This window comes from Euprymna scolopes, chromosome 19 (genome assembly GCF_053919585.1).
Source record: "Euprymna scolopes isolate OS-2025 chromosome 19, ASM5391958v1, whole genome shotgun sequence".
Taxonomy (NCBI): Eukaryota; Metazoa; Mollusca; class Cephalopoda; order Sepiida; family Sepiolidae; genus Euprymna; species Euprymna scolopes.
In genome coordinates this window covers 117,435,702-117,454,247 of record NC_136500.1, presented here as the reverse complement: position 1 = coordinate 117,454,247, position 18,546 = coordinate 117,435,702, and the positions used below count along the sequence as shown (strand labels likewise).

At 26.6% G+C, this 18,546-nt stretch overlaps 2 protein-coding genes across 3 annotated transcripts in view; one reads left to right on the top strand and one right to left on the bottom strand.

Moving 5' to 3' along the window:
* Positions 1-18,546, bottom strand: part of LOC145239898 (alpha-tectorin-like) — a 425,326-nt gene that overhangs the window by 127,535 nt on the left and 279,245 nt on the right. The window lies entirely within an intron of this gene.
* LOC145239897 (zonadhesin-like) overlaps positions 1-18,546 on the top strand; it is a 113,660-nt gene that overhangs the window by 77,925 nt on the left and 17,189 nt on the right. The window contains exons 7-9 of the mRNA XM_080103516.1: positions 8,723-8,970; positions 14,561-14,868; positions 17,013-17,287. Coding sequence (XP_079959642.1) covers positions 8,723-8,970; positions 14,561-14,868; positions 17,013-17,287 — 831 coding nt within the window. The remainder of the gene's footprint in view (positions 1-8,722; positions 8,971-14,560; positions 14,869-17,012; positions 17,288-18,546) is intronic.

Genomic DNA, 18,546 nt, shown 5'->3' with positions numbered 1-18,546 from the left:
CTTTTAGAACGTATATAATTTATATGTGTATCTTTTAGAACGTATATAATTTATATGTGTATCTTTTCGAAAACGTATAAAATTTATATGTATCTTTTAGAAAACGTATATTATTTATATGTGTATCTTTTAGAAAACGTATATAATTTATATATGTATCTTTAAGAACGTACATAATTTATATATGTATCTTTAAGAATGTATATAATTTATATGTGTATCTTTTAGAACGAATAAAATTTATATGTATATCTTTTAGAAACGTATATAATTTATATATTTATCTTTTAGAAAACGTATATAATTTATGTGTATCTTTTAGAACGTATATTATTTATATGTGTATCTTTTAGAAAACGTATATTATTTATACGTGTATCTATTAGAAAACGTATATAATTTATCTTTTAGAACGTATATAATTTATATGTGTATCTTTTAGAACACGTATATAAATTATATATGTATCTTTTAGAACGCATATAATTTAATGTGTATCTTTTAGAACGTATATAATCTATATGTGTATCTTTTTAAAAACATATATAATTTATATGTGTCTTTTAGAACGCATAAAACTTGTATGTGTATCTTTTAGAAAACGTCTATAATTTGTATGTGTATTTATAGAACGTATATAATTAATATGTGTACCTTTTACAACGTATATAATTTATATATGTATCTTTTAGAACGTATATAATTTATATGTGTATCTTTTCGAAAACGTATATATTTTATATGTATCTTTTAGAAAACGTATATTATTTATATGTGTATCTTTTAGCAAACGTATACAATTTATATGTGTATCGTTTCGAAAACGTATATAATTTATATGTATCTTTTAGAAAACGTATATTATTTATATGTACGTTCTTTTAGAACGTATATAATTTTTATGTGTATCTTTTAGAACGTATATAATGTGTATGTGTATTTTTAAAAAACGTATATAATTTATATATGTATTTTTTAGAACGTATATAATTTATATGTGTATCTTTTAGACAACGTATATAATTTATATGTGTATCTTTTCAAAAACGTATATAATTTATATATATCTTTTAGAAAACGTATATAATTTATATGTGTATCTTTTAGAAAACGTATACAATTTATATATGTATCTTTAAGAACGTATATAATTTATATATGTATCTTTAAGAACGTATATAATTTATATGTGTATCGTTTAGAACGTATTTAATTTATATGTATATCTTTAAGAACGTATATAATTTATATATGTATCTTTTAGAAAACGTATATAATTTATGTGTATCTTTTAGAAGGTATATTATTTATATGTGTATCTTTTAGGAAACGTGTATAATTTATATGTGTATCATTTAGAACGTATATAATTTGATGTGTATCTTTTAGAACCACTATACTTTATATGCGTATCTTGTAAAACACATATAAAATTTATATGTGGAGCTTTTAGAACGTATAAAATTTGTATGTGTATCTCTAAGAAAACGTATATAATTTATATGTGTATTTTTAGAACGTATATTATTTATATGTGTACCTTTTAGAACGTATATAATTAATATGTGTATCTTTTAGAACGTATATAATTTATATGTGTATCTTTTAGAAAACGTATATTATTTATATGTGTATCTTTCAGAACGTATATAATTTGTATATGTATCTTTTAGAACGTATATAATTTATATGTGTATCTTTTAGAAAACGTATATAATTTATATGTGTATCGCTTAGAACGTATATAATTCATATATGTATCTTTTAGAACGTATATAATTTATATGTGTATCTTTAAGAACGTATATAATTCATATGTATATCTTTCAGAACACATATATTATTTATATGCGAACCTCTTAGAACACGTATATAATTTATATGTGTATCTTTTGGAACGTATATAATGTATATGTGTATCTTTTACAAAACGTATATAATTTATATGTGTATCTTTAGGACGTATATAATTTATATGTGCATCTTTTAGAACGTATATAATTTATGTGTATCTTTTAGAACGTATATAATTAATATATGTATCTTTTAGAAAATGTATATAATTTATATGTGTATCTTTTAGAAAACGTATATAATTTATATATGTATCTTTAAGAACGTATATAATTTATATGTGTATCTCTTAGAACGTATATAATTTATATGTGTATCTTTTCGAAAACGTATATAATTATATGTGTATCTTTTAGAACGTATATAATTTATATGTGTATCTTTTAAAAAACGTATATAATTTATATATGTATCTTTTAGAACGTATATAATTTATATGTGTATCTTTTAGAAAACGTATATAATTTATATGTGTATCTTTTAGAACGTATATAATTTATATATGTATATCTTTTAGAAAACGTATATAATTCATATGTGTAACTTTTAGAACGTATATAATTCATATGTGTATCTTTAAGAACGTATATAATTTATATGTATATCTTTAAGAAAACGTATATTATTTAAATGTTTATTTTTAGAATACGTATATAATTTATATATGTATCTTTTACAACGTATATAATTTATAATGCGTATCTTGTAGAACGTATATAATTTATATGTGTATCTTTTCGAAAACGTATATAATTTATATGTGTATCTTTTAGAAAACGTATATAATTCATATATGTATCTTTAAGAACGTACATAATTTATATATGTATCTTTAAGAACGAATATAATTTATATGTATATCTTTAAGAAACGTATATAATTTATATATGTATCTTTAAGAAAACGTATATAATTTATGTTTATCTTTAAGAACGTATATTATTTATATGTGTATCTTTTAGAAAACGTATATAATTTATATATGTATCTTTAAGAACTAATATAATTTATATGTGTATCGTTTAGAACGTATATAATTTATATGTATATCTTTTAGAAACGTATTTAATTCATATATTTATCTTTTAGAAAACGTATATAATTTATGTGTATCTTTTAGAACGTATAGTATTTATATGTGTATCTTTTAGAAAACGTATATAATTTATATGTGTATCTTTTAGAACGTATATAATATATCTTTTAGAACGTATATAATTTATATGTGTATCCTTAAGAAAACGTATATAATTTATATATGTATCTTTTTGAACGCATATAATTATATGTGTATCTTTTAGAACGTATATAATCTATATGTGTATCTTTTAAAAAACATATATAATTTATATGTGTATCTTTTAGAACGTATAAAATTTGTATGTGTATCTTTTAGAAAACGTTTATAATTTATATGTGTATTTTTAGAACGTATATAATTTATATGTGTACCTGGTACAACGTATATAATTAATATGTGTATCTTTTAGAACGTATATAATTTATATGTGTATCTTTTCGAAAACGTATATAATTTATATGTATCTTTTAGAAAACGTATATTATTTATATGTGAATCTTTTAGAAAACGTATATAATTTATTTGTGTATCTTTTCGAAAACGTATATTATTTATATGTATCTTTTAGAAAACGTATATTATTTATATGTTTATCTTTTAGAACGTATATAATTTATATGTGTATCTTTTAGAACGTATATAATTAATATTTGTATCTTTTAAAAAACGTATATAATTTATATACGTATCTTTTAGAACGTATATAATTTATATGTGTATCTTTTAGAAAATATCTCAGTTATATGTGTATCTTTTAGAACGTATATAATTTATATGTGTATCTTTTAGAAAACGTATATAATTTATATGTATCTTTTAGAAAACGTATATAATTTATATGTGTATCTTTTAGAAAACGTATATAATTAATATATGTATCTTTAAGAACGTATATAATTTATATATGTATCTTTAAGAACGTATATAATTAATATGTGTAACTTTTAGAACGAATGTAACTTATATGTATATCTTTTAGAAACGTGTATAATTTATATATGTATCTTTTAGAAAACGTATATAATTTATGTGTATCTTTATGAAAACGTATATAATTTATATGTGTATCTTTAAGAACGTATATAAGTTATATATGTATCTTTTAGAACGTATATAATTCATATGTGTATCTTTTAGAACGTATATATTTCATATGTGTATCTTTAAGAACGTATATAATTTATATGTATATCTTTAAGAAAACGTATATTATTTAAATGTGTATTTTTAGAATACGTATATAATTTATATATGCATCTTTTAGAACGTATAAAATTTATAATGCGTATCTTTTAGAACGTATATAATTTATATGTGTATCTTTTCGAAAACGTATATAATTTATATGTGTATCTTTTAGAAAACGTATATAATTTGTGTGTATCTTTTAGAAAACGTATATAATTCATATATGTATCTTTTAGAACGTATATAATTTATATATGTATCTTTAAGAAACCGTATATAATTTATGTTTATCTTTAAGAACGTATATTATTTATATGTGTATCTTTTAGAAAACGTATATAATTTATATATGTATCTTTAAGAACGTATATAATTTATATGTGTATCGTTTAGAACGTATATAATTTATATGTATATCTTTTAGAAACGTATTTAATTCATATATGTATCTTTTAGAAAACGTATATAATTTATGTGTATCTTTTAGAACGTATAGTATTTATATGTGTATCTTTTAGAAAACGTATATAATTTATATGTGTATCTTTTAGAACGTATATAATGTATCTTTTAGAACGTATATAATTTATATGTGTATCCTTTAGAAAACGTATATAATTTATATATGTATCTTTTTGAACGCATATAATTTAATGTGTATCTTTTAGAACGTATATAATCTATATGTGTATCTTTTAAAAAAACATATATAATTTATATGTGTATCTTTTAGAACGTATAAAATTTGTATGTGTATCTTTTAGAAAACGTTTATAATTTGTATGTGTATTTTTAGAACGTATATAATTTATATGTGTACCTGGTACAACGTATATAATTAATATGTGTATCTTTTAGAACGTATATAATTTATATGTGTATCTTTTCGAAAACGTATATAATTTATATGTATCTTTTTGAAAACGTATATTATTTATATGTGTATCTTTTAGAAAACGTATATAATTTATTTGTGTATCTTTTCAAAAACGTATATTATTTATATGTATCTTTTAGAAAACGTATATTATTTATATGTGTATCTTTTAGAACGTATATAATTTATGTGTATCTTTTAGAACGTATATAATTTATATTTGTATCTTTTAAAAAACGTATATAATTTATATACGTATCTTTTAGAACGTATATAATTTATATGTGTATCTTTTAGAAAATATCTCAATTATATGTGTATATTTAGAACGTATATAATTTATATGTGTATCTTTTCGAAAACGTATATAATTTATATGTATCTTTTAGAAAACGTATATAATTAATATATGTATCTTTAAGAACGTATATAATTTATATATGTATCTTTAAGAACGTATATAATTAATATATGTAACTTTTAGAACGAATGTAACTTATATGTATATCTTTTAGAAACGTGTATAATTTATATATGTATCTTTTAGAAAACGTATATAATTTATGTGTATCTTTATGAAAACGTATATAATTTATATGTGTATCTTTAAGAACGTATATAAGTTATATATGTATCTTTTAGAACGTATATAATTCATATGTGTATCTTTTAGAACGTATATATTTCATATGTGTATCTTTAAGAACGTATATAATTTATATGTATATCTTTAAGAAAACGTATATTATTTAAATGTGTATTTTTAGAATACGTATACAATTTATATATGCATCTTTTAGAACGTATAAAATTTATAATGCGTATCTTTTAGAACGTATATAATTTATATGTGTATCTTTTCGAAAACGTATATAATTTATATGTGTATCTTTTAGAAAACGTATATAATTTGTGTGTATCTTTTAGAAAACATATATAATTCATATATGTATCTTTTAGAACGTATATAATTTATATATGTATCTTTAAGAACGTATATAATTTATCTGTGTATCTTTTAGAACGAATATAATTTATATGTATATCTTTTAGAAACGTATATAATTTATATATGTATCTTTTAGAAAACGTATATAATTTATGTGTATCTTTTAGAACGTATATTATTTATATGTGTATCTTTTCGAAAACGTATATAATTTATATATGTATCTTTTAGAACGTATATAATTTATATGTGTATCTTTTAGAACGTATATAATTTATATGTATATCTTTTAGTAACCTGTATAATTTATATATGTATCTTTTAGAAAACGTATATAATTTATGTGTATCTTTTAGAACGTATATATTTATATGTGTATCTTTTAGAAAACGTATATAATTTATATGTGTATCTTTTAGAACGTATATAATGTATCTTTTAGAACGTATATAATTTATATGTGTATCTTATAGAAAACGTATATAATTTATATATGTATCTTTTAGAATGCGTATAATTTTATGTGTATCTTTTAGAATGTATATAAAATGTATGTGTATATTTTAAAAAACGTATATAATTTATACGTGTATCTTTTAGAACGTATAAAATTTGTATCTTTATCTTTTAGAAAACGTATTTAATTCATATGTGTATTTTTTAGAACGTATATAATTTATATGTGTATCTTTTAGAAAACGTATATAATTAATATGTGTATCTTTTAGAACGTATATAATTTATATGTGTATCTTTTAGAAAACGTATATTATTTATATGTGTATCTTTCAGAACGTATATAATTTATGTGTATCTGTAAGCACGTATATAATTTATATGTGTATCTTTTAGAAAACGTATATAATTTATATTTGTATCGTTTAGAAAACGTATATAATTTGTATATGTATCTTTAAGAACGTATATAATTTATATGTGTATCTTTTAGAACGTATGTTATTTATATGTGTATCATTTAGAAAACGTATATAATTTACATGTGTATCTTAAGGACGTATATAATTTATATGTGCATCTTTTAGAACGTATATAATTTATTTGTATTTTTTAGAACGTCTATAATTTATATATGTATCTTTTAGAAAATGTATATAATTTATATGTGTATCATTTAGAAAACGTATATAATTTATGTGTATCTTTTAGAACGTATATAATTTATATGTGTATCTTTTAGAAAATATCTAATTCATATGTGTATCTTTTAGAACGTATATAATTTATATGTGTATCTTTTAGAACGTATATAATTTATATGTGTATCTTTTAGAACGTATATAATTTATATGTGCATCTTTTAGAAAACGTATATAATGTATCCATGTCTCATTTAGAACGTATATAATTTATATGTGTATCTTTTAGAAAATATCTAATTCATATGTGTATCTTTTAGAACGTATATAATTTATATGTGTATCTTTTAGAACGTATATAATTTATATGTGTATCTTTTAGAACGTATATAATTTATATGTGTATCTTTTAGAACGTATATAATTTATATGTGTATCTTTTAGAACGTATATAATTTATATGTGCATCTTTTAGAAAACGTATATAATTTATCCATGTCTCATTTAGAACGTATATAATTTATATGTGTATCTTTTAGAAAATATCTAATTCATATGTGTATCTTTTAGAACGTATATAATTTATATGTGTATCTTTTAGAACGTATATAATTTATATGTGTATCTTTTAGAACGTATATAATTTATATGTGTATCTTTTAGAACGTATATAATTTATATGTGTATCTTTTAGAACGTATATAATTTATATGTGCATCTTTTAGAAAACGTATATAATGTATCCATGTCTCATTTAGAACGTATATAATTTATATGTGTATCTTTTAGAAAATATCTAATTCATATGTGTATCTTTTAGAACGTATATAATTTATATGTGTATCTTTTAGAACGTATATAATTTATATGTGTATCTTTTAGAACGTATATAATTTATATGTGTATCTTTTAGAACGTATATAATTTATATGTGTATCTTTTAGAACGTATATAATTTATATGTGCATCTTTTAGAAAACGTATATAATTTATCCATGTCTCATTTAGAACGTATATAATTTATATGTGTATCTTTTAGAAAATATCTAATTCATATGTGTATCTTTTAGAACGTATATAATTTATATGTGTATCTTTTAGAACGTATATAATTTATATGTGTATCTTTTAGAACGTATATAATTTATATGTGTATCTTTTAGAACGTATATAATTTATATGTGCATCTTTTAGAAAACGTATATAATGTATCCATGTCTCATTTAGAACGTATATAATTTATATGTGTATCTTTTAGAAAATATCTAATTCATATGTGTATCTTTTAGAACGTATATAATTTATATGTGTATCTTTTAGAACGTATATAATTTATATGTGTATCTTTTAGAACGTATATAATTTATATGTGTATCTTTTAGAACGTATATAATTTATATGTGTATCTTTTAGAACGTATATAATTTATATGTGCATCTTTTAGAAAACGTATATAATTTATCCATGTCTCATTTAGAACGTATATAATTTATATGTGTATCTTTTAGAAAACGTATATAATTTTGTTATTGAGGTATTGTGATATTAATCTAAATAAAAATAATATCAGGAGAAGTAAATTTCAAATATGAATGAAATATCTTTTTATGCTTTATTATTTCTTTCTATTCACTTTTGTAAGTAACATGTGTTGAAAATGAATATGTTTGTTTTAGAAAGGAGCGATTGTGTATGCCGTGCTTTTGGCGACCCACATTACATCACCTTTGATGGACAACTGATTCATTTCATGGGTAAATGCAAATATACTTTGGCCGCAACGAAACCCTCGAGCAAGTTAACCAAGTTTTCCGTCGAAGTTAAAAATGAACATCGTGGAAACACACGTGTGTCTTACACTCGATTTGTTGACCTTAAAATAAACGGTAACACATTCAGAATGTTACCAGGCAGTAAACTTATGGTAAGAATTTTTGTTTACTAGCTTAAACTACCCGACGTTGATCGGGATTTGTTTTACTTTCATTTTTGTAAGGATTGAAAACGATGGTTGAACTCAGCAGAATTTTTTATTGGAATCCTTTGAGATGAGTAATTTCTAGAATTATTTATTTATTTATTTATTTATTTATTTACTTATTTATAGACTGTTGTCTTCAGCTTCATACTTGTTGTTTCATGACGTTTCATTGTCTGAAGATAGCGGTTTCAATTCTACCCAAAGCCGGCTAGAAGATTAGTTGGCCAAAAAACGAGGTTAGACAACAACAATGGCAGGCGGTAATTACTGAGGATACGGTTAAAGGAATTTGCATTCTTACCCCGTCGCGGTTTTCCACCTGACGAAGACCAGAGGAATAACTGGCCGAAACATGTTAAAATAACTATGAAAGAGGAGGATAACAGCCCACAAATAAATAAATAAATAAATCAGCTGAATTTGTATTAGTTATGGTGACGGCTTAACAAGTATTTGCTAGCATTAAACTTGAAGACGACCATTTTGTACTTAGCTGTGGGTTTCAGTCATTGTTGCTTGTTTTATTGCAAAACATAATTTAATAAGATTTTATATAAAAGTAATAAGTTTTATCTTTAAATGTGAAACTTTTTTTACACAGGTATCACCACATTATCAAGGCCAAGAGGCCACTCGAGGATAAAGAGTGTACAAGAGAAATTGGACAATTTAGTAATCAATAGTAATGGAAATTCGCCAAATTTGTTAACTTATATGGAACGGCTCATCAAGAACTTGTTTACGTTAGACTTGAAGACAACCATATTGTAGTCAGCCGGAAAGCAGGAAAACGGAAGACAATTCCACAGGCGTGCAGTTCTAAGTTACAACTGTTACAGATGTGATAATTTATTGTTTTAAGTTACAACTGTTACAAATGTGATAACTTATTGTTTTAAGTTACAACTGTTACAAATGTGATAATTTATTGTTCTAAGTTACAACTGTTACAAATGTGATAATTTATTGTTCTAAGTTACAACTGTGATAATTTATTGTTCTAAGTTACAACTGTTACAATTCATTGTTCGAAGTTACAACTGTTACAGATGTGATAATTTATTGTTCTAAGTTACAACTGTGATAATTTATTGTTCTAAGTTACAACTGTTACAATTCATTGTTCGAAGTTACAACTGTTACAAATGTGATGATTTATTGTTCTAAGTTACAACTGTTACAAATGTGATAATTTATTGTTCTAAGTTACAACTGTGATAATTTATTGTTCTAAGTTACAACTGTGATTTATTGTTCTAAGTTACAACTGTTACAAATGTGATAATGTATTGTCTCTCACAGCTGATCACGAACCCTTAACTGAATAAATTCCAAGAAATTTATTTTTCTAAAATGTTTACTAAAAAAAAAAAACTTCCACGAAAAACACTCGTTCAGCGAAACCAACATCAATTTCCTCCACTTTTATCTGTGCTTAAACCTAAACGTAGATTCCATGAACAAAGCTCCTTTCTTAGAATTGCACACCTATAAGACTCTCTTCTGTTTGCCTGCTTTCCAGCTGACTACAATATGGTCGTCTTCAAGTCCAATGTAAACAAATTTTTAATGAGCCATCCCCTTAAGTAATTCAATTTACCAAATTTTCACTACTAACGATGACTATGATATTGTTCCCTTGACTACTGTACATTTATTAACCCTTATCCTCGAGTGGCCTCCTGGCCTTAATAAGTGGGTACTCCTATGTAAAAAAAATTCTAGTGGGTTTCTTTCTTTGCAATTATTATTTTTAAATTTTTTCGTTTATTTCTTTTGTTTGACGGTGTCTGCTTCCAGAACTCGCAAGTATTTGTAGGTATCATTTTAAAAGTGACTCTATATATATTTTAGAAAATATTTATAGTCAGTGCCAAAAATTAAAATAAATGAGTTATTCTGACACGGTATGCAATACTTGTTGTAAACTGACTTTAAAAATAACAATCAAATCGCCATTGGATGATAGTATCTGCCACTGAATGATAGTGTCCGCCACATGATGACATTGCGCCCTATTGCATGACCGTGCACGACAATTGATGACAGACGATTTTATTGCGGAGCAGCCCAATGGACGTCGAAATTTCTCATGATCGACAGTGACTGACAATGCCCAATAGTGTCAGAAATATGCAGTGCCCATTAAACTCCTCAAAATGCCTCAAGCACCACTATCGCCAGTGACCACCAGTTCTTGCCAATGGCATCCAGTACTATCCAATGTCAATTTGGAGCAGTCCAGTTTGGGTCAGTACTGATCATGGCTGCCAGTAACCCACTGTAAACGCCAAGTGCAAACAGTGACAGTTGCAAAGGAGCCAGAACCCATCAATAAATACTAGTATCCACAAGTAATCGCCCTAAACTAACACTAATTGGAAGTAACCCTCAGTGTTGACACTGAGAACCAGTAGCTTCAGCTAGCTGCTGCTGTAAGACAGTAATCAATAGTGGAAGTGAGATGATTTCATTTTGGCCAAAGTCGACAGTGACCATCAATAGCAACCGCCGCCATCTCTCTGTGTGAAGATATTTTTAGCTGTTTATCTATAGCCAGTAATTAACGTGACTAACATACGACAATGCACTAGATAATGATTGTTTGATTTGTTTTCAGGGGTGTGCTGGAATTTTTTTTACTGAATTTGTTCTACTTTTATGTCATATCCACCGAGCAACGAATTTTTTGTTCTACTTTTATGTCATATCCACCGAGCAACGAATTTTTTTTGCTACTTTTATGTCATATCCACCGAGCAACGAATTTTTTTTTGCTACTTTTATGTCATATTCACCGAGCAACGAATTTTTTTTACTGAATTTTATGTCATATCCACCGAGCAACGAATTTTTGTTGCTACTTTTATGTCATATTCACCGAGCAACGAATTTTTTTTGCTACTTTTATGTCATATCCACCGAGCAACGAATTTTTTTTGCTACTTTTATGTCATATTCACCGAGCAACGAATTTTTTTTACTGAATTTTATGTCATATCCACCGAGCAACGAATTTTTTTTGCTACTTTTATGTCATATCCACCGAGCAACGAATTTTTTTTACTACTTTTATGTCATATCCACCGAGCAACGAATTTTTTTTGCTACTTTTATGTCATATCCACCGAGCAACGAATTTTTTTTGCTACTTTTATGTCATATCCACCGAGCAACGGGTTTTTTTTACTGAATTTGTTCTAGTTTTATGTCATATCCACCGAGCAACGAATTTTTTTTGCTACTTTTATGTCATATCCACCGAGCAACGAATTTTTTTTGCTACTTTTATGTCATATTCACCGAGCAACGAATTTTTTTTGCTACTTTTATGTCATATCCACCGAGCAACGGGTGATACTACTTTTATGTCATATCCACCGAGCAACGAATTTTTTTTGCTACTTTTATGTCATATCCACCGAGCAACGGGTGATACTAATTTTATGTCATATCCACCGAGCAACGGGTGATACTAATTTTATGTCATATCCACCGAGCAACGGGTGATACTAATTTTATGTCATATCCACCGAGCAACGGGTGATACTACTTTTATGTCATATTCACCGAGCAACGAATATTTTTTTCTTAATTTTTTTTACTACTTTTATGTCATATCCACCGAGCAACGAATTTTTTTTACTACTTTTATGTCATATCCACCGAGCAACGAATTTTTTTTGCTACTTTTATGTCATATCCACCGAGCAACGAATTTTTTTTACTACTTTTATGTCATATTCACCGAGCAACGAATTTTTTTTACTACTTTTATGTCATATTCACCGAGCAACGAATTTTTTTTACTACTTTTATGTCATATTCACCGAGCAACGAATTTTTTTTACTACTTTTATGTCATATTCACCGAGCAACGAATTTTTTTTACTACTTTTATGTCATATTCACCGAGCAACGAATTTTTCTTACTACTTTTATGTCATATTCACCGAGCAACGAATTTTTCTTACTACTTTTATGTCATATTCACCGAGCAACGAATTTTTTTTACTACTTTTATGTCATATTCACCGAGCAACGAATTTTTTTTGCTACTTTTATGTCATATTCACCGAGCAACGAATTTTTTTTGCTACTTTTATGTCATATTCACCGAGCAACGGGTGATACTAATTTTAAATCTTTTCTAAAAAAATATTTCTACAAAATTAGTACATAAATATTGTTTTAACGTTTTAGCATATGTTGTAATTATATTTATATTGTTATTCTTTTTAATAGATAAATTATAATTCAGGATTCTTCTTTCTATGGAACTACCCGCGAGTAAAGTCTATATAGATCCTTGGTTGGATCACAGTTTTAGTCTAAAGCTTTAGTTTGAGATCGTTTACAGAGTGATTGTGATAGTACCAAACAGGTATATGGAGCAAGTGACTAGGATTTGTGGAGACTATAATACAAAGCAAGATGATTCTACCGAAAATAACAACAGCTAATTATCATTTACCTACGAGGTGTTTTCACACAAGCAGTTATCAGTATTTACTCACTGCCAATAACAAATAGTGTCCCCAGGAGTCCGAATGACAAGTTTCCTTCAACTTCACGCACTCCAACTCTTTCAAAAACTATTGCAAATAGCTATGCATTATTGCAGTGGCCGCGAATTGTCGCTTGCAATGACCGTTGGTCTTCTCTGGAATTCGAGATGCAATAAGCTAAAAAATCTAACAACATTTATAGTAAAAACCAAACAAATAAAACAATAGATGCCTCCAGATTTATGATATAGGTAAAGCTGGAGCTGTCAGGCTGTAAATATCTTTGCTTGCTCAGTGATACGTTATGTATAAATTCATACATTTTATTTTACCAATTTCGAATTCATCAAATCTTTTAAAAAATTTCTCCAAACTTTGTGCATCAATATATTTTAGAATGTTATCCTATTAGGTTTCTGAATTTTTGAGATAAGGATTGTTCATATACATTATTTGAATTTTTGAGATAAGGATTGTTCATATACATTATTTGAATTTTTGAGATAAGGATTGTTCATATACATTATTTGAATTTTTGAGATAAGGATTGTTCATATACATACTGTTCTCATCCTTATTGTCTTTTTTCACTACGTTTCAGTCGTTGTAACCTCCGATCTTCGTCATGTATCTCTTGTCGAGTTTGGGAAACTTCTGCTTAATAGAATCATTTGGTCAGATTCGAGGAATCTGCAGGGAAATTCGAACGGAACCCTTTATTTAATCCATGGGGGTACCATCTTCTTGTTCCATCAGCCATGATTGGGTAAAAATTCTAAGTAATTTGCAATTGCACTCTTTCGCCTATACTAAGGATTGATGCTTCAAACTCTAGAAAAGTGTAATTTTATAACTGAATTCATCGAGTACTTTATCAACGGTCACTATGGACACGCGCCATTGATTACATCGGTCTAAATGTTGTGAGAATAACAATTAAGATGAGAACAGTCGTCTGAAGAATCCAAATAGTTGGAAGTTATCATAGTCTTAAAATCTAATTTTACTGTGATTTTTAAAAATAGGTCAATGGTTATTTAATGGTTCTTCCTCTGACGAACTATTTGAAAGTCGATGCTACTTTTTCGCTTGGTTGGGTTATTATTTGGACCGACTTTGGTTTAAAAGTTGAGTTTGATGGCGGCCACAGAGTAATTGTGACAGTACCAAGCAGGTATATGGAAGAATTGACTGGAATTTGTGGCGATTGTAATCTGCAGAAAGATGATTATAAAACAAAATCTGGAGATGATGTCAGTTCGTCAAACAACAAATTCTCTTTAATTGGAAGAAGTTATGAAGTCGTCGATGACAGCGATAAACCAGAAACAAAGTAAGTAATTATTTTGCATTTATTCTTTGTTTTTATACATGTAAACTTTTATAAAACAACACATAGATCTATTCATTCTGTGTCAGTGAACATGAGCAGTAGGAAAATGAAAAGTTATTCTATTAATATACTAGCGTGGGTGCCTGGCGTTGCCCGTGTGTTTGGAGGTGTGTGTTGAGCTAAAAAAAAATGTCGTAGTAGGCAGGCAGGCTCGAACTTGTACCAAGAAGGAGGAAAAGAACGTGAAAAAACAATGTGACGCCTTTGCTGTTGCGCCCATCGCTAAGCCGGACGTAATGAATGTTTAAATTAGTGCTAGTCAATCGAAAAGAGGGTATGCCTTTCGAAAATATCGGCGAAATTTGCGCCCCCCTGTAGAACAGTGCTCAGTTGAGAGTGAAGAAATGAATGTTGTAGCCTATTTTTCGATATTTTCCGTCCGAAGGGTCGTGCTTCAAAAAGATACCGATCTCATGAAAATCCGTTGTCTCTGCCGAAAGTTTTAGGCAGACATACATATACATACATACATACATACATACATACATACATACATTTAAGCAGACAGGTGAGATTTATATTATAGATGATCATAAGTATACAGTAATGACATGAGCAGTAGAAAAGATTAAAATTCATTTAATTTAAAAATTATCATAACTTCACACTTTGTATAATAGATGTATTCGTTTTGTTAGTTTACATGTTCAGTAAAAAGATGTAAAATTATTTAATTTAATATCATTTAATTATAGATTTACATAATAATTTATTCATTTATCTAAGTTATACAGCATCACGACTATATACATTACACAATATATCTATGTATTTCCTTGGATTTTACTTGTACAAATGGAAACTCAATTAACTTTCTTGAAGTTATATTTTTGGATTTTACCGTCATTGGATGATTTACCTTTCACCAGACTATCCATTCATGTGTAATCACCTTTTTCTTCGCCATATTCCATATGCTTCACGTTGAATGACTTGTACTTTCATCAAATACTTTTGTATGCAAAATCCGATCCCACATTTTGCTAATTCCTACCCTCTGATGAGAAGGAACGTATTTCTTTGAAACTCCGTGGATTAAGGACTATCCACTTATCAAGTGTTTCCTTTTCAGATTAAATATGTTTTCAACTCTTTTTCAAAGTGTTTTTAACATGTTTTATTAACTGTTTGCTCTTATGAATTTATTCCGTATATTAGGAAAATGAAGACAAAACATACCGCCATATTCTGCCTTAATTATACCTGTCTATATTTCTTGGCCTGTTATTTTAACTGTCCATCGGTTTGCCTTCTAATATGGATAAGGATATTTTATTCGTCTTAAGTTCTGTCGGTGCAATAAATTCATGTGATAAAAACTACGAGTTTAAAATTTCTGCACATTAGAAACACAAAAGCTTATCGAATAATTAAGGTACCTTTTGTTGACAACACATTAGTAAGTAAATTTTAGCTGCTGCTGATAATTTTAATATATTGGGGTAACCGCTCTCGGTGTAGAATGAGCATCCTTTTGCAAAGACCCCACAATGATGCAGTACAAACAAAAAGATGCAGTACAAATGATGCAGTACAAACAAAAAGATGCAGTACAAATGATGCAGTACAAACAAAAAGATGCAGTACAAATGATGCAGTACAAACAAAAAGATGCAGTACAAATGATGCAGTACAAACAAAAAGCACCTGTGAAAAGTATTAAGTCAGATTTTGTGGATATTGATTAATTAGTTGCCCGGAGCAGATTCTATTTATAGAGTGTACAGAACATATTTCCTAAATTATTTAACACCATCCACGTAATAAAGTATTAAATTGCATATTGTAGATCGCGGATTATATATATATATATATATATATATATATATATATATATATATATATATATATATATATATATATATATATATATAAGTTTTCTTTAAAATGACAACATGTATTGGATAACTGTGCTGAAGTTTGGCAATTAAATTGCTAAGAAAAAGTTTTTTTAAATTCTTATAAAAAATGTAATAATTTAAAACGATGTCAAATCCAATGTTTGCTTAAACTGTTATTTTAGTTAATGTCAGACAGAAAACAGCAAATACCTATTCTTTAATCTGTATCTCTTTTTTTTCCAGCTGTACAGTTGTGGATTATGTTGCAAATTGTACAGACGACGAAACAAAAGCGTGTAGCCCATTAATGGATAGGAACGGAGAATTTGGAACTTGCTTGACAAAGGTGCTTAACGCTACGGCAAATATTTACTACGAAGCCTGCAAAACAGATGTATGTGCACAAAAATCCTTCCCCAAGATTATAAAGAAGGTCGTATGTCAAGCGTACGAGGCTTTTGCAAAGGAATGTGAAAAAATGGAAGTATTTACAAGATGGAGAGCTGCACTAGGTTGCCGTAAGTGTACTTAAAATTATATTTTTATATTTCATGTTTTAAAACTCCCTCTGGAGCAATTACTAACAAAAGTAATTGAAACTAATTATAACATAAATAATGAAAATATTTTGTCAAATCAATTCTTAATTTCGTGTTGTATATCTCACACAGAATTACTACCTAAGTAAAAGTAACTGAAATGAATTCATTAATTAATAATTAATAAATTATTAATAATTTATTAATTATTAACTATAATTAATAAGTTATTAATTATTAATTAAAATTCAAAAGTAACAGAAATAAATGAGATCAATTATCACGGGAATATTTTATAAATAAATATATTTACTTATTTTATGCTATATATTTCCCAAAACTATTACTAATTTATTTAAATTAACTGAAATACACAATAATAATAATAATAATAATCATAATAATAATAATAATAATAATAATAATAATGATAAGAGTATTCAAAAATATATCTACTCTTTATTTATACCCTTTTTTGTCCCCCGACAAAAGGAGGGTGAACCTGTAAATTCGCCATTTTCGTTCGTCCGTTCGTCTTTCCTTGGAATTTTTTGACATTTTTGCACAAACATTAAACATGATAATAAAAAAGTAGCAGAATGGATTTTCAGAGAAAATTTAGCTCCCCCCCCCCCCAGGGGTGTCTTTCGGGTTAAAATGACTAAAATTGACACTTTTGTGCTTATTAAAAATATTTGATAATTTGGATTTTTATAAAACTTTCTGAAAAGTTCTAACTAACTGATTTCTATATAATTTTGTTTGTCTATACTTCGCGATAACTCTTGGGTGTGCCCCTGGGGCTCTTTTAGGGCTAATAAAAACACTCCATTTTGGGACTATTTTACCATATTTGTCCAAAATTTTTTGTGTATGTCTGTTTAGATGTTTTGCATGGTGCTGAACTCAAATTTAAATATGTTAAGGCCCTGGTGACTTTTAAGACTAAATGGGGGGATGATGGACTTAGTTATTTCTTATTTTGCAAGGCGCAGAACTCAAATTTACATATGATAAAGCCTAAAGATGCACCGTTTGTTCATTTTCACCAAGATTTGACGTCCCCTGTGGACTTTGGGGGCTAAATTGGAGGGGAGGGGCAAATGCTGAACTTAGTAATTTTTTATACCTCGTTTATTGTGCACTCACGGGGAACCACGCATTCTTTACCTTTTCTAATTCAGATTCGGTCAACTAATAATTTCTCTATTAATATTCATTTATATTTTATTATTTTC